General features: G+C 40.9%; 2 protein-coding genes, 1 long non-coding RNA gene and 2 other non-coding genes across 9 annotated transcripts; 4 read left to right on the forward strand and 1 right to left on the reverse strand.

Annotated features, from left to right (window-relative positions):
- Nucleotides 1-377: 377 nt before the first annotated feature.
- Nucleotides 378-3,367, reverse strand: LOC148132259 (uncharacterized). 2 transcript variants are annotated; one of them, XR_015747778.1, is made up of 3 exons: nucleotides 3,260-3,367; nucleotides 1,168-1,239; nucleotides 378-570 (listed from the first exon to the last, which is right to left on the reverse strand). It is a non-coding gene; the product is annotated as an uncharacterized LOC148132259 (long non-coding RNA). The 2 variants fall into 2 exon arrangements; XR_015747779.1 differs by lacking the exon at nucleotides 3,260-3,367 and adding an exon at nucleotides 2,514-3,034 and having other exon boundaries at nucleotides 1,168-2,396.
- Nucleotides 2,598-9,873, forward strand: ATG101 (autophagy related 101). Of its 4 annotated transcripts, none has more exons than XM_026680003.2 (3): nucleotides 2,598-2,689; nucleotides 4,954-5,213; nucleotides 8,710-9,873. In XM_026680003.2, the coding sequence occupies exons 2-3, from the start codon at nucleotides 4,962-4,964 to the stop codon at nucleotides 9,112-9,114; spliced, it is 657 nt and encodes a 218-aa protein (XP_026535788.1). In that variant the 5' UTR covers nucleotides 2,598-2,689; nucleotides 4,954-4,961; the 3' UTR covers nucleotides 9,115-9,873. The 4 variants fall into 4 exon arrangements, with proteins under 4 accessions (XP_026535788.1, XP_026535787.2, XP_026535789.1 ...); XM_026680002.2 differs by lacking the exon at nucleotides 2,598-2,689 and adding an exon at nucleotides 3,377-3,667; XM_026680004.2 differs by lacking the exon at nucleotides 2,598-2,689 and adding an exon at nucleotides 3,651-4,046.
- A 1,975-nt stretch (nucleotides 9,874-11,848) lies between these two features.
- On the forward strand, nucleotides 11,849-19,007 carry ATP5F1B (ATP synthase F1 subunit beta). Its single transcript, XM_026680005.2, has 10 exons — nucleotides 11,849-11,997; nucleotides 13,693-13,875; nucleotides 14,421-14,595; nucleotides 15,063-15,184; nucleotides 15,441-15,625; nucleotides 16,090-16,248; nucleotides 16,390-16,512; nucleotides 17,245-17,457; nucleotides 17,691-17,892; nucleotides 18,788-19,007. The coding sequence occupies exons 1-10, from the start codon at nucleotides 11,865-11,867 to the stop codon at nucleotides 18,883-18,885; spliced, it is 1,593 nt and encodes a 530-aa protein (XP_026535790.1). The 5' UTR covers nucleotides 11,849-11,864; the 3' UTR covers nucleotides 18,886-19,007.
- LOC113420218 (small nucleolar RNA SNORD59) lies at nucleotides 13,918-13,989 on the forward strand. The gene has a single exon (XR_003372023.1). It is a non-coding gene; the product is annotated as a small nucleolar RNA SNORD59 (small nucleolar RNA).
- On the forward strand, nucleotides 15,304-15,376 carry LOC113420217 (small nucleolar RNA SNORD59). The gene has a single exon (XR_003372022.1). It is a non-coding gene; the product is annotated as a small nucleolar RNA SNORD59 (small nucleolar RNA).
- Nucleotides 19,008-20,856: the final 1,849 nt, after the last annotated feature.

Below are 20,856 nucleotides of genomic sequence, written 5' to 3' on the forward strand. Positions count from 1 at the left end.
ACTGAATCTCCACACAACTGGAAGCAGTTGTGTATGTTGAATGCATAATAGAAATTAGAAAATTTCTTGTTTGCTATCTGCCATTTACTCTTCATTGTTTGAAATCTGTTCAATAAATCATGCCATATTGAACAACTTTTTTTACCCACCCACCCCCAAAAAGCTTTGTGAGTATGAGTGAGAAGCTCTCAATTTTGTTGGTCAGAATTATCTGATTTCCTAACTGCATGGGAGGACCTGCACATGCTCCACCGGGCTGGGTTTTTGGAGTCCTGGGTGAAAGGGTGAGTGCTGTTCTACTTAACCTGGGATTCTATCTATTCTTCTTTTCTTTGGTTGTTGAATACATTAAGAAAACAATGAGTAAAACATGTTGCTATTGAACTGAATAAAATTGATCAATGTTACACTAAATATTTTTGTGGTCCTTCGGAAAGTGTGAGTTCCTTGATCTGTTAAGATTGCTGTCACTCCAGAACAGCTTCATCGGTGAGCAAGCAGAACGATGAGATTTATTGCTGATATCTGTCTTCATGATCCATGTTTCCCTGTAGCTCAGGCTTCTTCTGACTTTAAAAGGGGAGAGCGGAAGGATAGAAACCAAAGTAGCATTACAATTACAAGCATGGAAAGATTCCTCTCAACCTTTGAGGATTTTTTTTTAAATCTGAGGAAAAAGTTACTGTTATTATTATTAAACAAGACAGTCTGGGATTAACTCAAATTGTTAAATTTAGTTGTCACTTGGATCAGTAATATACCGAATATACAATGAGCTATGCCAAGATGTAGCATGTTTTTAGTTTAGCATATAACATACACCCAACTACCGGTAAACATGATTTATTTTATTCAGTAAACCATATCTAAATAAGCAATGTTGTATGATATCAGCCACTTTCCCTCAGCTTGAAGTAGAATGAAAAGAATCATATACATTGCTTGCACATTTTGGAGAAAGGGTAGCCTAAAACAGAAATAATACGAAAGACACTACATAGAAGTTCCTAATGCCTTTTTTCAGCATTTCCATAGCAATTCAGACAAATAGAAATGAAGTAACCCTATGACTAATCAAATTTTCATAAATGTCAGAAACAAGTAAGCTACATTTATAGCTATCAGCAGGACAATTTTAAAATCTGTTTGCCATCATGAGTCATTTACCTTTTCAATATATGTTCCATAAAAGAGGCAATTAGAAATACCATCAGTACAACAGTTCCATTCTCTAATTGCCTAAGGGAGAAAAAAAAAGTCTTATATTGCATTAAGGCATATGAAGAGGAGCTTCAAACATTGGGAGGCAATTTGGATCAGCCATTAGAAGGTGGGGAGAGAGGGAAGAATCCAAAATCTCATGAGCAAAGCTGAAAAATAAAAGCTGAATCTGCTATCACTTTTAGTGGTTCATTTCCACTCAGATTCAGAGTAAGTATCTTTTTATTTTAGTCCCCAATAATTTTTGTTTTAGGCTCCTTTTTAGATTGTGGAATTGAACCCTTATATATGCATGTTCTTGGGGAAAAAGACATGTGCATATAAAAGCACATTTCAAGTCTTTGATAGTCTTTTTAATTATTATAATTATTTTGTAAATAGAGCAACCTTTGCAGGCTGAAAGGATTATATTTCTACAAATACGTTAAAATTAATGCAAATAAAATTGTGAGAACCAAACATGAAGTTTTGTAAAGAACTGGACAAAATTATTTTGCCAACAAAAAAAATAAGACACCTTACTATACATAGTTTTTATTACCCAAAAGGAAAGAAACATAAAAAACACGACTACAATACAAAGGCACCCTATTTGTAACCAGTTGGTTTAGCTTCTAGATTTTGTATTTATACACTGACCACTTGTAAACAATTTTTATCATTCTCTTATCTTGTATTTATACAGGTAGTTCTCGACTGCCAATAGAGCCCAACATTTCTGTTGCTAAGTGAAACATTTGTTAAGTGTATTTTGCCCCATTTTATGCCTTTTCTTGCCACAGTTAAGTGAATCACTGCAGTTATTAAGGTAGTAACATGGTGGTTAAGTGGTTAGTAGAAGGGGAGTGCATCGTCCCTTCATTGTATTTTTATTCTTTTAATTCTTGTTCTTGTTTTTGTTTGACATTCTAATAAATAAATAACATGAATCAGTTGCCAAGCATCCAAATTTTGATCATGGGGATTCCACAACGGTCGTGTGAAAAGCGGTCATAAGTCAATTTTTTCAGTGCCATTGTAATTCTGAACGGCCACTAAATGAACTGTTGCCAAATCGAGGACTAATGGTATTGCACGCCGCTCAGTCATACTTCTTGAGTTGGGAGACCTTGTAAAACTTGACATGAATGAAGTTGGAATCAAGAGAGGCACGAAAGAAATATCGCAAAGCATTGCTGCAAAAGAAGAAACGGGAGAAGGGAAAACGCACAGCAAGACACAGGGATCGATATAACCGGTCAACTGCCGTTTCTATTCAAAAACACCAGATTAACCACCGAGCGAGCCTTCACCCTCGCACAGATCGTCACTCCACCGACTATGGGATCGCTGCTTCCTCTATTCTTCCGCTTTTTGCCCGCCTCTTCCGGTACGCTGCGCGTGAATGACGCATTATGCCCTGCGCAGGAGGCAAGAACGCGCATGCGCATTTGCAGCCGCGGCCCACATAGTTCCGGTTAAATTACCGGTAGGTATATAGTACTCAAATGTTGTTGATGATGTAACGAGGAGCGTAAAACTATGCCAAATCAGCTGTTGGCTCTGCAGTAATAAAAATGAAGGTGTAAGTCTCGGAGGCCACTCCTTGTTCCGAGAAAATAATTTAATTTGCCGTGTATTGGCAATACTAGAGTCCTGTTAATAAACAATGCCTTCTCAATTGTCCGTTTGAACCATCAGCTTAAAAGGTGTGGGGGGGAAAAATCCAAATCTTTTGCCAGTCGGTCCAGGGAGATCGGACTAAAAGGGACAACCGGGCTTTATTACTGTAGAAAAAATACGCAGATGCAGCTCCCCCCCCCCTTTCCCTGCTTCTCCGCCAATTAAAAACAAACGATATTCTGGGGCTTTTCTGGACGGGAAAGGGAAAACTGCATCTTCTTACGCAATCTCTCAGGGCGTGAAAGAAAAACAAACGAATAACAAACTCCCACAAGCCTCTCGTGTTTTTCAAACCAATGAAATAAAATACCAACAAAACTAAAACAAGCTTAGTTTTAACTAGCTAGTTAAAAAAGCCATCACCAAGCTTTCAAACCTTCGCTGCATAGCGCCCTAACCATCGCATCTCCAATTCGCGGGGGTGGGGTGTGGGGTAGGGGGCAGCAATGGGCGAAACTGGTCCTCTGAAACCCGGAAGTTTGACCCTTCTAGATTGCGTCTGTGGTTTGCTTTCTTGGACCGTACCAAGAGCGGCAGGGGGAAAAGGCTACCTGCAATTGCTATTTTAAAAGCCTGGGAAAGGGTTAAAAGCCTCTATGCCAATGAAATTCAGGCGTTTGTCCCGGCGGGCGGGAGGGCGGGCAGAAGCGACCTTGGCCAAGAAGACTACTTCGGGGCTCGCCCTTGAGGATGATTTTTCAAATCCCTCTCTCCCATGTTGTCTTAGTTGGGCCGATCCGAAGATTAAGTTGCTTGTGTAGGGAAGCACCCGGATCTGGGACAGGTGAGTTGCCAGTTGTTATTCCCACCGGGCACCCCCCCCCCCCCCACTCCTATCTCCCAGGAGGCGCGAGCCCTTGTCCGGTCGGTTGCCTTAGTTACCGAGGGCCTCCTCCTTCCCCCTCCCACCCCCACCCCCCCCGAGGAAAGTGTAAGGAGTATTTTGGTCACAGCACTACGGAACTCATAAGAGGTTTACCACCCACCCACCCCCCATCTTCATGGCTGTGACCTGCGTTAGGAACAAAAAAATGTTATTTTCCTGGTGCGGTTCAAAAGCCAGCGCGGTGTATTGGTGAAAAGTCTGGAATATATGGGTTTAAAGGTCCCAGCCAATCAGGTCATTCGGAAATAATTCACCAAAAAAAGTGACCTCGTTGTAGGTGGGTACCTGAGGACGAAAGAATGTCCTTTTATTGTTGGGTCCATGGGTGGTCTTACTTGCAATTTTTTTCAAGTTACAGTGCTGCTGGGTTGAGGACTACAGTATAATCCCTAAGGTGCTTTTTCAAAAGGCAACTGGACTTTTTTTTATCCTTGAAGACATTACGATTTTCATCCAAGAAGAAGCTTCTTCAGTTCTTGGATGAGAATCGAAATGTCTTTAAAGAAAACAAAGAGTCCAGTTGCCTTTTGAAAATTCATCTTTGGGACAACCATGACCTGGATGACTGAGAATCTCCATAGATGTTGAGGACTATTGAATCTTTCAAAATTATTGGGAAATAATGGGATTCTTTTTTGTTTGGTAATCAAGTTCAACCTCTTGCACTTGATGACACAAGATACTGGGTTGTTACCATTTGAGGCTCTCTTGCTGATTTTGTTTCCAAAGAATTAATATTGGTTGAAAAGTTAACTGTTAAATCGATCTGAGGAATAAATCTAACTAACCTTTCTAGCATTATTGTTTTGGACTGTCTCACTTTTCAGAATTTTTAATTTGTAAAACTTCTATGAAATTTAAAACTGATTTTGATTTGGCTTAGAGTGCGTCTTCATAATTTATTCAGTTTCAGCATTTTTATTAGAACGTTGTAGTTCCAGAAAATAGTGGGACAATTTGGAGCAGTTCTGAAGCCATTGAAGTTTAAGACAGCCATTTAGTTTACAACCCAGAACAATTGTAAAGTCCTCAAAATGGCCCATTTCATGCTGTTCTTTAGAACAGTTTGGAACCAGATATTTTCCACCTGCTCATATCTACCTGTATCTTCGATAGATGCTACACTTTTCCACTCTGCTCATGTAGCTTTTTTTCCAGAGTGCTTGCTTATTTTTCCTTTGCAGAAGTCACAATGAACTGCCGTTCAGAGGTGCTGGAGATATCAGTTGAAGGTCGCCAGGTTGAAGAAGCTATGCTGGCACTTTTACACACCATATTACTTCATCGCAGCACAGGGAAATTCCATTACAAGAAAGAAGGAACCTATTCGATTGGGACAGTTGGCACACAAGATGTTGATTGTGACTTCATTGATTTCACCTATGTCAGGGTTACTTCTGAGGAACTTGATCGTGCACTGAGAAAGGCAGTTGGAGAATTCAAGGTAAAAGTTAAGTGTGTTTATTTCAGAATGACATGTGTTTCCCTGTTTCTTGTTCAGAATCATCCTTTGGCTCAAAATAAAGATGCCAGATAGTTAGCAAGGCTGTTTCCAGGATTAATTCAAGATGTTGGCTTTATCTTACAGAGCCCAAATCAGATTGGGATTGGAACATATCTGGAATTAATGTCCAAAAATTCTGTTTCTTTGCTGAATCTGTTTACTATTTCTTGAGCAATAAGTGTTCCTAAAAGAGGGGATCTTCACATGCAGATTACAGAACAGTTTAGGAAAGTATTATTGATTCCATCAATACATAGCAAGCTGTGAAAGCAGTATTATTTCTATATTATTTAAATATTTGTTCTTTTTGTAATGATTTAAATTATTTCATGTAAATTGCTGCACCAGTTCATATTAAAATAAATCTCAAGGTGGTTTACAATTAAAATTATAATTAGTGAAATACAGTCAGTTTACAAATTGTAAAACTTTCATTAAAATAAAAAAATGCAAAATTAGCAGGATACTGTTAATGATGCATAGAAAAAGACTGGAATTAAAAATTTTGATCATAGCATAGGAATAGTCTTTGTTTGGCACTAATAGGACAATAATGCTAAGCGACATATTTAATCCTTTTGAGAATGTAAGTTCATACAAAACTGTTGGAATTCTGCTAATCAGGAGAGGTAAACTATCCACGAACAGCATCTGAAGTGATCTTCAGTTTGTTGGGCCTTATTCAGTCCATTACTGCATCCAAGCACTGATTCAGCAGTTTGTGTCCCGTATGGACCCTATGAAAAAGTAAGGTAGAAGTTAATATCAGTATACTGCTAAGATTTTACTCCATATCTCTGAATGAACTCATTCAGTAATTCTATGTAAAAATTGAACAAGGTGGATACTTACAGAACTAGAAAGCATAAACATCATGAAGAAGACTATCTAGATATGAGCTAACCCACTCAAACCACTTTTATAGTGGACAACCTCTCCAAAAGAATATCATTGTGGTGGTATTAAACAAAAGATCCAAGAGAATCAACAGGATTGCACTCTTCCTGTCTCTTTCCCAGCAAAAATCATCCAACATGATGACTGAAGTAGTTTCAGGGCCAAAACTAAATCTACATTCTTACTGAAAAGGAAATAGATTTCATCCAATAATGTTTGGATGTGATTAACCACCATATGTTCAATCCCCTTGGTCAGGAGAGGGATACTGGCCTATAAATGTTTACATTTTTTCAGTAGTCATCCCACTGCAGCCTCCTTTATTAAAGCTAGGGCCACTCCGTATAGCAAATATTTATAATCTTTTGATTCTAGAAGATACTCCACATCTACTACATATACTAAGTCATGAGAAGCAAAGATCAAACAACATGGTTAGCCAAATATAATCAATCAAGCACCTTGTCTTAAGAACTGAAACTCATTCCAAAAAATCTTGGTCCTTGGACAAATAGTAGAGTCTGTCATGCTTAGACTGATTTTGACCTTGAAGTACCTAACTGACATGTCCAACTGTCAATTTTTTTCTATACTGGTAATTCATATATGAGCCAGACCTCTGAACACCTTGCATCACTCAAAAAAGTTCCACTGGTGCTGAGGGTACACAACAGAAGAAGAAGAAATCCTCCAACATTGTCACACTATAGGCTTGAGAATGATTTCTTACTAGCATCCAATCAGATTCAAGATGAATTTTCTTCTATCTGTGTTTTAGCCTTCCTCCAGCTGTCTGCTTTGCCCTCGGCTGAGATGTGTACCAAGGGGCTGAATGGGCTTTACATTGGGAAGAAGAGATTGAACAGCAATTGTCTCAACTGCTGTCATCATCTCTATAGCCAAATATTTGAAAGGGGTCATGAAAAAATGCTTCAGATCCTTCTGGAAGCCATTGGAATCTATCATCTTCTGAGAGGATAGAGTTCCTCACCCCTGCAGTGAAAAATAGTCTCTGCAAGCTTCATTTTCAATAGAAAATCATCTATGACAAAAGAACAGATATAAACATAGCCCCCTTTTCAAACCACCATCCGCTTGCCCACTAGGAAAAAAGAATCCAGAGTGGGACTTTCTATTTGTGTTGGAGCAGTAACAAGTTAAGACAGACTCATCATTATCAAGAGAGTTATGACATTTTGAGTGGCTATTGTTGGGCAATCCCTGTTTAAATACTGGGAACCAATATTCTAGAAGTCCCACACTTCAAATCTGAAACATCTCGGGGAGCATCCCAATCAGCAGATTGAGCAGTACCAACAGAAACTCCCATTTGAAATGTACAATACCAAATGCAAATATTTTAGATTGCCATTTGAATAGACTGGGGGAGAGAACTTTAAAGAGAGAGTTATTTAAAGAACTTTAAATTTATATGCATTAATACCACGATTTCAATATTGTGTTAGGAGTATCATTATTGAAGAATGTGCATATTGGTAAGGTTCTGTGGATGTTACCATTTATAGCTTTCCACTGCAAAAAAAACATGGTCAATAATCATTTTATAAATGGCCACTGTTATAAGGCAATTATTCTTGGCTGTATCTTTTATGTTACATTGTTAAACAATCTTTTCTTCCTCTTCTGCTGCCATGGAAGTAAATATACTGCAGAGCATGCATCTGATGAAATTCTTGGTTCATGTAAAAAGGTTATGCCATAATAAATATGTTATCTTTAAAGTGGCAGCACAAAATACTTTACACTGCTACAGGCTAAATGACTATTGTTCAAAAAAGTGTTATATTTCTATCTTTTTTTCAGTAAATTAGAATTGGTAATTGCTTCTTTTCCTTCCCTAGATAACAGTTTGAGTTGCCATATCTGTATCTGTATAAAAGCTGTAATTCATTGCAGTTGTAAGTCACGTGACTGCACCTGGTTTTTTAAAAAAAACAACACTTTTTTTTGCGGTGGTCATTAAGTAGCTGTGATGTGCATTTTTTGTTGCAGACCAGAAGTAAATGCTGGAAACTGGCAAAAAATGTTGCAAAATGTCATGTGATTGCAGGAGGCTGCAAACAACCATAAAGACCAGCCGGTTGCCAAGTGCCCAAAATGCAATAATATGACTGTTATAACTTCAAAAATAGGTTATAAGTAAGTCTGGAGAAGTCAGTTGTAATTTCAAAAGGTTGTTAAATGACCAGTTGTAAAACAAGGACTACCTCTATTAGAAATAGGTGTTGAGAAAATAGTCTATGTTTGAAACTATACTTGTGTTAAGACCTACTTCCTACTATACTAAGGAGTCTTCTTCAGGTCTTTTTATTAGAGGGTAGCATAGAAAACAAAATTGTCTTTGTTTCATTAGTGAGACTTCAGTTTTATAATATCTTCTCTACAGAAAAAGAAACCATCATTGAGGATGGCATAACTTTGTTCCAAGTAAATATGCGTAAGACTTTATTATAAATATACTGAAAATATAAAATTATTCCAGTGAAACATGGAATGCTGCTTTTTTTCCCCACCCTAGGACGCCTTGCGAAACTCAGGCAGTGATGGGATGGGTCAAATTTCCCTGGAGTTTTATCAGAAGAAGAAATCACGATGGCCTTTCTCAGATGAGTGCATCCCTTGGGAAGTTTGGACAGTCAAGGTAAATGTAGTGAGTCTGGCTAATGAGCAGGAACGGCAGATATGTCGTGAAAAGGTGGGTGAAAAACTTTGTGAAAAGATTATCAACATTGTAGAAGTGATGAACCGACATGAGTACCTGCCCAAGATGCCTACCCAGTCAGAGGTGGATAACGTCTTTGACACAGGGCTGAGGGATGTCCAGCCCTACTTATACAAGATTTCTTACCAGATCACTGACTCACTTGGGACCTCTGTCACCACCACTATGCGTCGCCTCATCAAGGATACCCTGGCGCTCTGATGTTCAGGATATCACGGACCAGACATTTTTGAAAAGCAACACAAGCAATGGTTTTCTGCTCTCATCTCAGCCCAGAGCACCACATTCATTATTCTTGGAAATTTTTGGATTCTCGACATCCATACATCCTATTCTCATTCACTAACTGTTACAAGTCAAGGCTAGAATTAGCTTGTCCACCAGGTCACCAGATCCCAACTTCTTTCAACTGCAATAGAGAATAGAAACCAACAGTCATCTTCAGTGTCCTTTTCTGTTAAACAAAATTCCACAGTATGTCTATGGGAAAAAATGGCATGCATGCTTCATAAGTATTTTAGCACCTAATATGCATAATACCAGCATTTGCACTATCAATGAGTCGTAACCTAGAGTGTAAACTAGATGCCCTGGTTTCTTGATTTTGAGATCAACAAGGCAGCCAAGGCTGAGGTTACTTTTCTTGGCAAAAAGTGTGCCTTCCTTTCCTGGTTACTTAATTGTTAGTTCATCTCTGGCTTTGGAATAATTAAATCTGTTAAGACATTTTTGCTTCTAGGTGCATGACTTCAGGGTGGGAGTGTGTAAAGGTTTCAAGCCTTCCTCCTTTTTTTGTGAGTGAAAATTACAAAAAAGGCCCATTCTACCATACCTATTTTTCAGTAGAGTTTGAAATCTGTAGCCTGTATTTCTAGAAAAACACTTCATGTTTTGTATATATTTTACCAGTGTAATATTATATGTATAAAATAATCCAAGAATAAAAAGAAAATTCCTGTCTTTTGTGTCACAACTTTGAACTAAGCAGCTTTGAACCTATACTTAAAGAGATCTAAATTATTCCAAGTTATTTAACTTGGTTGATGAAATCATTGAAACCAGTTTAAATCTTGATTTCAGTGTTGAATTCAGTTATGCTTCTAGATTTGTTTTTTGAGTTTTAATTTGGCAGACGTGAAGCTCGGAAATGCCACCTAAATTCACATGATGAATTTGAGCTATTCTGTCCTCAAGCTAGCTTTCTTATCGAAACTGTATAAAACCAGATATATATCTGAGATTTCTGATAAATAGGAAGAATGTCAAGATTTATTTTCCACTGAAAACTTGGCTTGTGAATATATTGGTAGATATTGTAATCCAAATAACATGTACTTACGTTATAATGAGGCGAGCTGTTAACAACCCCTTGCTTATCCAGGTATATACATTGTAGAAGCATGTTTCTCATATGCACAAAATGCATTAATAGTACTGAGATTAAATATTAATCACTGAGTTTAGGAAATTATATTTACCTTTCTGGACATGTGACAGGCATGGCTGAAATATGCCTTGGAAAATTAAACCCCCTTAGATTTATCCCTAGTCCATTGAAATGGTTCTAATGAGATATTAGAGAGCCACTTTGGAGTACAGGCTGGAAAAACAGACAACCTGAGCTCTTGTCCCACCTTAGGCAGCTGGTTACCTTGAATAAAGTGACTTTCCCTCAACCCTAAGGAGGCAATGGCAAACCATTCTGAAAAATCTTCCCAAGAAAACTTCAGAGATTTGTCCAGGCAGAATCAAATATGATGGAACGGAAGGGGAAGGGGAAAAAAGTGAATCACTACCTTACCCTGTAAATGGGCAAATGATAATACAAGAGACCCTTATAGTTTTGCAAAGCTACTAATTGGTATAAGGAATATTCCTCAAATTATTATGGAAGACCAAATATCGCCTTCAATGTGGAAAAGAAAGCAGGATGCACTGGTTTGTCCTGTAGTTTTGAGTTTGGTTTGTCCTTTAAATTGATTCCGAAATGCAGGTGTTAGGTATGTGTTTTGCTAGTGTTAACATGAGCCCCCAATCTTTAAAATGCAAGAAATCCTGGTACTGTATGTATAATTTTAGGGGAAAGTGTTGAACTCTTAATATACGCCCCATCTTAAACAACTAGCTTGCTTCTTCCTAAATAGAGATTGTAGCTGTTCATTATCAAATTTACATATATTTGTTCAGAAGCCTGCCTATGTGTTATGTACCCCTGATTCTCTGGAGAGTTAATATTCTTACATCACAATCCTTTGTACGGTTATACCGGAAACTTAATGACCTAATTTAACTTTGATCAGAACCATATTTTATATCATTAGTTCAGTGGGTTGAAATATGGTTAACTCTGCACAAGATAACTTTTCAGTTAAATGTAAATTTAATCCGAACAATTCTTAATGCACTCTACGTTTTTCAGTGTCTTCATAGCTGCCAGTCGGACACCCCATAATCTCTATGACCTACCAAACCGCCGAAGCTTTCAATTTACACAAGGACAAACCTAGGGCATTCAGCCTTCAGTCTAGAAAAGAGCGCTACCTCTTTCACATTTCTATTCATTGGCAGAAGTTCCTTTAGAGGCGTGGCTTTCAACATCTGTCCAATGAATAAAGCAGGATTTCTTTGAAGCGCATCGATGTCATCCAATCCAAGAGGCCCTTATGCGAAGCGAGTTGCTCACGCCCAGGAAGCTCGCATTTTCGCATTGGGAGAGCTCAGCATGTGCCCCAATAGCTCCGCCCTTTGAAGCCTTGAGCGAAGCAGAGGGAGTTTTAAGTCTTTTCCAATCAGCAAGTCCTCAAGCGCGTGAGTGACAGGAGGTTACCCAATTAGACTTTAAGAAAGGCAAACCCGTTGACCAATCCTGATCCAGAATTTGTAAAGCGAGCCCTTGAGAAGCCGATCTAGGTTGGCGGTAGGGCTGCTCTTCCACTTCGCCGGTGGCAGCCATGTTGGGGTTCGCGACTCGCCGCTGCGCCTCTTCGGCCTCTTTTTTGCTGAGGGGGGCGCGGGGCGCTTCGAGTCCCCTCCAGGACCTGCTGCAGCTTCGGGGCGGGGCGGTTGCCGCTGCCGCCGAGGCCCGTAAGTGGTGGGCAAAGCACCAGAGGGAGCTCGAGGGCGGGGTCACCTTGCGGCCTAGTGCTGGGGTGAAGGAGACCGGCTTCGGGAGGGTTCCGGTTCGAGAAAAAGGCATATCTGCACCGAGGGTGCTGCTCGGCCCGGGTGGGAGGCTGGCCTTCATCCTGCCAACGTCCGGCTTCGGCGCCGCGCTCGAAGAAGTGGGTGGGGAGGAGAAGCAAGAGTTGTCGCTTGCCCGCCTGCATCTTGCCTCTTTCTGCTGGATTCTCGCCGCTCATCGAGCCAGGCGTTTGGCCTGGGAGGGAATCCAGGGCACGGGGTTTTGATTCGGCGTCTATAAACGAGACGGCGTGTTGCCCTTCCTTTGCAGAAAGCCAGATGCCGAACCCAGGGGTCGTTGCTTACGTGTCAACGACCGCACGGATGGGGGGGGGGGCCTTGCGCCACCATAATCTCGGGTTTTGCCCACCCCGTTAGATAACGGGGGAAACGATGGTTTCTGGCCTTCTCTGCACGGCCGGGGAAAGCAGCTCGAGGCGGCTGTTCTTAACGGGGTGGGGGGGGGTGAGCTCTGGCGATACATCCCCGCTTCTGTATAAGACGGCTGGGGACAATGAAGGCCGCATCCCCCACCCCGCCGCCGCCGCATCGGAAGCGAGCGAGCAAGGAAGACGACCGGGGGACTGCCGGAGCTTGATTGGCTCCTTTGCTGAGGACAAAGATGGCCGTCCTTCGGCAGTTTGAGGACCTGAGGGGGAAGCGTTGCGGAGCTCTTTTTCAGATCCTGGGACGCCGTTTGTCGTCATCCTCCTCTGTGGGTGCAGTGGCGAAGGGGGAAAGAGAGAGAGGCACAAGCAGAATGGGCCAAGCAGGATAAAACCGGCATTTCCAGTGCTTCTCTGAGATTTAAGGCGCGAACCTTCCTCCATGAATGGTGCACATCGAGATCATTTGAAATTGCGCTGACAGGATTTAGGAAGGTTTTGCAATAAATAATAATGCTTGATCGATCTACTGCGTGGTGGCTAGGAGCAGAAAAACGAATTTTCCACAATGCTCCGTTCATGGCATCACGATCATTGGTTTGGGGTATTACAATCCAGGCTTTGTGAGGAAGAAATGATTTCATCTGTAATTTGATGGTAGCCCGTGAGGGAGCTATTCAGGCACTTGCATTTTGAATTTTTTCAGAGCTTATTATTGGCCTGTGAGAATTCCACTTGTGCTAAGGAAAGGTTTTCTTCAAGGGAGTGATACGATTATTGATCTCTCCTGGATGACCACTGCAAAAGCCTGGCTTTCTAATAGCTCATACAGCTGTCTCATAAAAATTATTAAGTTTTTTCTTTAAAACTTGGTGCTAATGTATTGTTAGAATAAAATCCCTTTGAAACATTATGAAAAAACAGAGTCCTTCTCCAGAGTTTTCTGTTTGACACCCCCAAAAAAAAAATTTTTTTGACTGGCTTTGAATGATTTTATATAATTGGCAGAATTATTTATAAAATGTATGCTGCCTAACTCAAACAACTCTGGAAATGAAATTGCAAACAAAAGCTCTTTGAAGTCATCTTGGAAGAAGGAGAATCTGGATCTTACATCTTTTTCAGGAAGTGGGGGTGTTTATAAGTTGCTGAATGTGAAGTTGTATAATTAAGCATCTAATTTGCCTGCTGATGGTTGTATTTTCTTTTGTAGGCCGGAGCTATGCTGCACAAACATCTCCTGCAGCTAAAGCTGGAGTTGCCACTGGACATATTGTGGCAGTCATTGGTGCTGTGGTTGATGTCCAGTTCGATGAGGCCCTGCCACCAATCCTCAATGCCCTTGAGGTACAAGGCAGAGATACACGCTTGGTGCTAGAAGTGGCTCAGCATTTAGGTAAATGTCATTGATCAACCTGACATTCATTCTGTTATCGCTCCTTGTGATGATCAATACAAATGACTTTCGTTCTTCTGAACATAATGAAGTCATATTTATGATCTGAAAAGGAAGTCTTTTAATCAGAAAGCTTTTGGATCTGAGGCCAAGTAGGCTAGAATTATTGATTGGTATTGCGGACCAGTCTAAGTTGTTATGAGCCTCCTGTTATGTTTCAAGGCTCAGTATGTTCCCGAAGCTCTCAGATAAAAGAATACTTGAAATTTTACAGGTCTAATTGGGCATTTAATACCAGTTATTTTTTTAGCCAAAGTTATTTCTGTTAAAATATTTTTTGACTGCATGAACTTTGTGTTTTGTGTATCTCTAGAGCTAGTATTACCTACATAACAAAACAACCTTCTACCAACTTTCCTATAAATTGTCTAGATTATTTATTTTTACCCGTTGGTAAAAAAAAAACTTCAAATTACAGAGTATATTTCTGTTGTTCAAGCATTCTTTTAGGGTAAAGGCATCTTCTATTATTTCTCCTATTGCAGGTGAGAATACTGTTCGTACCATTGCTATGGATGGTACTGAAGGTTTGGTGAGAGGCCAAAAGGTTTTGGATTCTGGAGCACCAATCAGAATTCCCGTAGGACCTGAGACCCTTGGCAGAATCATGAATGTGATTGGAGAGCCAATTGATGAAAGAGGTCCAATAAAGACCAAACAGTAAGCACGAAGTTGGAGGAAGACAGCGAGGCAACCATCATTCGTTATTTCGATGGCCTCATTTACCTGGTGTTCCTCTCCACTAGGAAACTTTCAACCACAAAATTCCATCAGTGAAATGGAAAAGGAGAGACATGTGTACCCACTAATTTCCATGCTACTTCCTAAATGTTTGAAGGGGCAAGAAAGCTTAATTTGCACATATGTGGCATCTGAATTATCTAGCTATCTGGGAAAAATTGTTTTAGATGTGTCCTAGTGGATGGTTCTGTGAAAATGTTGTCTTAGTATATAGTTGCAGTTGATAAAAATATTCCATACTAAGGATCATTAGAAAACAAAAAATAAACATGCCAACATTAATATGAGATATAACACTGAAATACATGTCTACGTTCAGGGAACTGTATAGTTTTGGTCATCTTGGAAAAAGATATAGTTAACATGTAACCAATCACTTCTTTCAGGTTTGCTGCTATTCATGCCGAAGCACCTGAGTTTGTGGAAATGAGCGTTGAACAGGAAATCCTTGTGACTGGCATTAAAGTTGTAGACCTTCTTGCCCCATATGCAAAGGGTGGTAAAATTGGTAAGTTAAGTGAGGTAGAAAGGTGACCAGTTGTGTTTCTGCAGTTTCCTGGGAATAGCATGGACTTTAAATCATTAGCAGTCTCAGTGTTTTACATACAACTGATGTTGGCTGTCTTTCCTTCACTGATGAGCAAAACTCAATGACTTTCGTTCTTCTGAGATTGCTGAAGCAATTCATCTTCTGAGAAGGAAAATGGGAAATTTCAGAGGAGCTCGTAATCCTTCTTTGGTACTGAAGCAGCTTTTTTCTTCAGGTCTGTTCGGTGGTGCTGGTGTAGGCAAGACTGTATTGATCATGGAGCTGATCAACAATGTTGCCAAAGCTCACGGTGGCTACTCAGTATTTGCTGGTGTTGGAGAAAGAACCCGTGAAGGGAATGATTTGTACCATGAAATGATAGAGTCTGGTGTCATCAACTTGAAGGATACCACATCCAAGGTGAGCAAATGAGTCGGGCTTTAGCTGTGGCCCTAAAACTCCAAAAGTGCAATATGGGTTGGCTTAATCTGCTTGCTTACACCAGAAATTGGCCATTATTCTTGAGGGCATGCAGTTTTGAATTTCTAATGTTGATCTTGGGTCATGTGTTGACAATTCTAGAGAAAGTTCCAAGGACTGAAGGGATTTGTAGTACACCTGGAATATTTTGAATACAATTTGAAGTGTACATATATTAGTCGTTTTATGAAGGAATTACATAGGGTGGAAGAAGTATATTATTAGATGTAAATCCACATTAAGTTTCAGAAAGACATTAGAGTTGGTAGGATAATAAATCAGCTAGGATATTTCTATGTATGTATTATACCAATTTATTGCTATGGAGCAGGAAATTTTTAGCCACGCTAATGAAATGGGACAATTAACATTGTTTTATTTAAAGTTTCTTTGCTCTCCCATAGGTTGCTCTCGTTTATGGGCAGATGAATGAGCCACCTGGTGCTCGTGCCAGAGTTGCTTTGACAGGCTTGACTGTTGCTGAATATTTCAGAGACCAGGAGGGTCAAGATGTACTGCTCTTCATTGATAACATCTTCCGTTTCACACAGGCTGGATCTGAAGTAAGTTTTAAACCACCCAGGAGAACAGTTTAATAATATTAAGATTGGGATCTTCCCAAATTGTGGGCAGGGCCTGACACTTTCTGTATTGTAAAAGAAGCAACCTTGGCAACTGCAGAAGATTTTTATCTTCTCTTCCAGGTATCTGCCTTGCTGGGTAGAATCCCCTCGGCTGTGGGTTACCAACCTACTTTGGCTACTGATATGGGTACCATGCAGGAGAGGATCACAACAACGAGAAAAGGGTCTATCACCTCTGTGCAGGTAATTTATTACAAATGTTTTTCCAATTGTCTACCAATTCAAGGTGTACTATGTTACTGTCTCATTTCTGGAAGGCAATTCTGTTTTCATCTCCATCATTCCCTATGGGATTTGATGGAATTGCTCCCCTGCTGTATAAATAGCAGGCATGATATTCTTCCGATTAAAATCGAGGTCCGGTTTTTGGGGAATCGCCCCTCCTTTCCCCCCACCCCTTCTTCTCCTCCTTCCCCTCCCTCGGAGGCCCCAAGTCAGGAGTTGCTGGCGTGGCTCCGGCGCTCCAGTCCGCGTTGCCTCAGGAAGGAAAGGCAAAAAGGAAGAGCCGCGGCGGCGCTTTGCAACGGCAGCAGCGGCTCCTGGTTTTGCCTTTCCTTCCCGAGGCAACGCGGGACTGGAGCCGCATGGAGCTGCGCCGGCGGTAGCAACTCCTGACAGCCCCAGCCGGATACCTGAGCAGAGCCGGGCGGTGCGAGCGGAGGCCGCTGAGCGGCAGGAAAAGGGAGCTGGGCCAGCCACAGACCAGCCTCCGTGCAACACGCCGCCGCCCGGCCCTGGCGAGGGAAAGCAGCGGGCGCTCCCCGGGCACGCAGCGGGGGGTCTCTTGGCCGGCCCCGATTTTTTTTTCAGAGCGGAATATCATGCCTGAAATAGCTACACAAAAGTGCCAATGGTTAGCATTAAAACTGTCTATACACCTGGACTGTTAATGTAGTAAATCTTCTTTCTCCTAAGGCCATCTATGTACCAGCTGATGACTTGACAGATCCAGCTCCTGCAACCACATTTGCCCACTTGGATGCTACCACTGTGCTGTCTCGTGCCATTTCGGAGCTGGGCATTTACCCAGCTGTAGATCCTTTGGACTCTACTTCACGTATCATGGATCCTAATATTGTGGGACAAGAGCATTATGATGTGGCCCGTGGGGTACAAAAGATCTTGCAGGTGAATGGGTGTGTGAAAACCATGGAATACTAACTTACAAATTAGTGAATGCTTTTTGTATTCTTTTTAATTGTGTATGTAGAATATCAACACATTTTATGGGAAGTGTGACTCTGATACTGCAAACCAGCAAAGATGCTTGGAAGAGGCAGAATGTAGAGAGGGTGGCATGTGGCTTGATCCACTCTATGGTGCTCTTGGTGTCTCAACTCACCTGCAGGTTTCCTCTCTAGGACTACAAGTCCCTCCAAGACATTATCGCTATTTTGGGTATGGATGAATTATCTGAAGAGGATAAACTGACAGTGGCACGTGCCCGTAAGATCCAGAAATTTTTGTCCCAGCCCTTCCAGGTAGCTGAGGTTTTTACTGGTCATGCAGGCAAGCTGGTGCCTCTGAAAGAAACAATCAAAGGATTCCAACAGATTCTGACAGGTATGTATGGCAACTGGAACTGAAACCCCCTGAAGCTGATGGCCATCTTGTTGCATCTTTTCTCATTGATAATTTTCCCTGTTCTAGTTATAAGGTGTCTACTGCATTACAATCTAAGTGTATTCTAGATGTAATGTAGCATTTTTCCAAGTAATTGTCTAGTGGTTACTGTCAACATTTTTCCATTCAAATATATGTCTTCTTAATAGCCTTCTGAATGAAACTACAAATACAGGTAGTCCTCAGTTAACCCCTCGTTCAGTGACAGTTTGAAATTATGACAGTGCTGAACAAGTACTTACAGCAATTGCACTTAGACTTATATACCACTTAATAGTGCTTTAGAGCCTTCTCTAAGTGGTTTACAGAGTCAGTGTATTGCCACCAACAATTTTGAGTCCTCATTTTACCCACCTCGGAAGGATGGAAGACGAGTCAACCTTGAGCCTGGTGAGATTTGAACTGCCAAATTGCCAGGGCTATCTACAGTTAAACCATAGTGCTTGGTTACTATTTGTTATTTATTTTTCCTTCCCCCCCTAAAAACAAAACCCCCCCCCCCCCAACCCCCAAACCCCCCCCCCCCCCCCCCCCCCCCCCCCCCCCCCCCCCCCCCCCCCCCCCCCCCCCCAAACCCCCCCCCCCAACCCCCCCCCCCCCCCCCCCCCCCCCCCCCCCCCCCCCCCCCCCCCCCCCCCCCCCCCCCCCCCCAAAAAAACAAACCCCCCCCCCCCCCCCCACCAACAAAAACAAAAAACCACCCACCCCCACCCCCCCCCAAAAACCCCCCCCCAACCCCCCCGATGATGATAGAATGGGCAAAAGAGGCATATAGTTGTGATCTGTTTCTTCTTACCAGTTTTACTGATTCCAGTTTTTGACTTTGTCTCTGCAGGAGAATATGACCACCTCCCAGAACAGGCTTTCTATATGGTGGGGCCCATTGAGGAAGCCGTGGCCAAGGCTGATAAGTTAGCTGAAGAATACTCATGAGTTTACCTTTTAGGCAAATCTTGTATGCCTTCAAATGTCCAGTGGTTCACTTTGTCCCACCTCGCAATTCTTGAAATTTCTTGAAAATATTTAAGTTTCCAATAAACCATCTGGTGCGATTATAGAAGTAGTTAATGGTACTGTTGTAGCAGGAAGAGAAGCTATAACTTTGAAGCAGACCAAATTATTTGATTCTGGTTTCACTGACCAAGAGTAAGGCATTCTCGCTGACCATATTGGAAAGCAATGTTGTACTTCTTAATTCCAATGTGGTGATTGCCCAGAATATTCCACAAAGAGAATTGATGTGAACTGGATTGATGCAGAAAATCCTTCTAATACTGTAATGTTCATTAAGTGCTGGCACTTACTGATTCCTTCCTCTTCTTCATTTGCCAAATAAGGCAAATTAGTAAATTAATATGCTGGCCTACAGCCAGCCATTCATGCAGGCTCAAGATTCCTTGGACAGCAGTCCAGAAATGCATCTGAAAATTCTAGATAGTGTGCATTTTAAATTTTGATTTCCCAGAAAAGGCATGTTTGCTATGAATTCCAAAACTCTTGTTCAGTTTTCTGTAGGTAGCTTCACCCAGGGTTGGTCAAATAAGTACCATGTTCTGTAATGCAACTGAATGGATACAACATTTGAAGGTTGGAATGGAAAGATTTTGGCTGCATAAGTCTTTGAAAAGACTATTATTGAAAGAATGCTCAGATGTTGCTAAATCTTAATCCTAAAACAGAATCTAAAGACACTCAAAAGCCCTCTTTGTTTCCATAACTTTGTACCAAGCCACAACACTGCCTATTTGGTTTTGGTTTAATGTATTGTGTGATTCCCAGTTCAATAATATATATGTAAGGTGAACAAAACTACATAAACCTAAAAAGAAAGATCCCACTGATACCTGATGCAACAAGATGTTTAAAAGAGATAGTATCCACTTCACTTTTTCAATCTTGAGTTAGCTTTGGTTTTTAAGCGCTTAAGCAACTTCCTCCTGAATCTCTTTTAACTGACTCCCACACTACACATAGAAATTGGTTTCTCTTTCCCTTGCCTCTCACGGCCATTGAGGTTGCCTTTTGGAAGGGAGGGGGACGGCAGTTCTCTTTTTCTTTGACTGCTTTAAGGAGACTGGACAACATAACCTTGATGTGGTTGCTATGCATAAATAATTTGTCATCAGAAACTCATTTTAAAGGTGTCACGCCTTGATGCTCCAAGAAAGAATAGAAATCGATAAGTTGCTGTAAAATGAAAGTAATTGGGATTAATCGGCTAAGGCTCAAGGGATCGGTAATTGCTCTAGTATCAATTTCTCAAGCTTATTGCTCTGTTTATGTCTGGCAGTGTTGGGTTACAGAATCTCCTGATACCTTTTCAAAAACAAGTCAATTTGCAATGAGACATTCTAAAGCAAGTATGGCTGAGAAGTCTTATCAAACGTAGATTGTGTCCTGCAAAATTGAGACTTGACAGTTATGTGCTTTTTATTACGTGCTGCAATTACAATTGCCAAAAGATCCGTGGTAAAAGTTATAAACATTGAGAGCAGTTACAACAGAATCACACCCTTCATATAGATGAGAGATTTTTAGTAAACCTAGTGGGTTTTGGTGCCGGGCAATTGTGAATCCTATCTTGGATTTGATGTATTCTGTACCTGATTGGTATTGGTTAAGCTGCTCAAACCATGCAGTGTGTGAACCATGGGAGATAATTCTATTCAAGTGAAGTAAAATTGTCCATTTCTTTTGGTTTAGGATTTTAATCCTAGAATTAATCTTAAAACATGCATACTTGCTATAGGAGTGCCTTTTCAATTTTTTTTAACAAGTTATTCTACAATGCAGAATTGCCCTGTATTTAATTAAATGCCACGTATGGGATTTGTACCTGGCCTTACATTTTGTAATTTACCTTTTTTTTTAGAAAACTATAATATTTAGAAATATTTATGATTT

The sequence above is a fragment of the Notechis scutatus genome, chromosome 2 (assembly GCF_049901735.1).
Source record: "Notechis scutatus isolate UNSWTSFEM ecotype Mainland chromosome 2, rNotScu1.2, whole genome shotgun sequence".
Classification (NCBI taxonomy): domain Eukaryota; kingdom Metazoa; phylum Chordata; class Lepidosauria; order Squamata; family Elapidae; genus Notechis; species Notechis scutatus.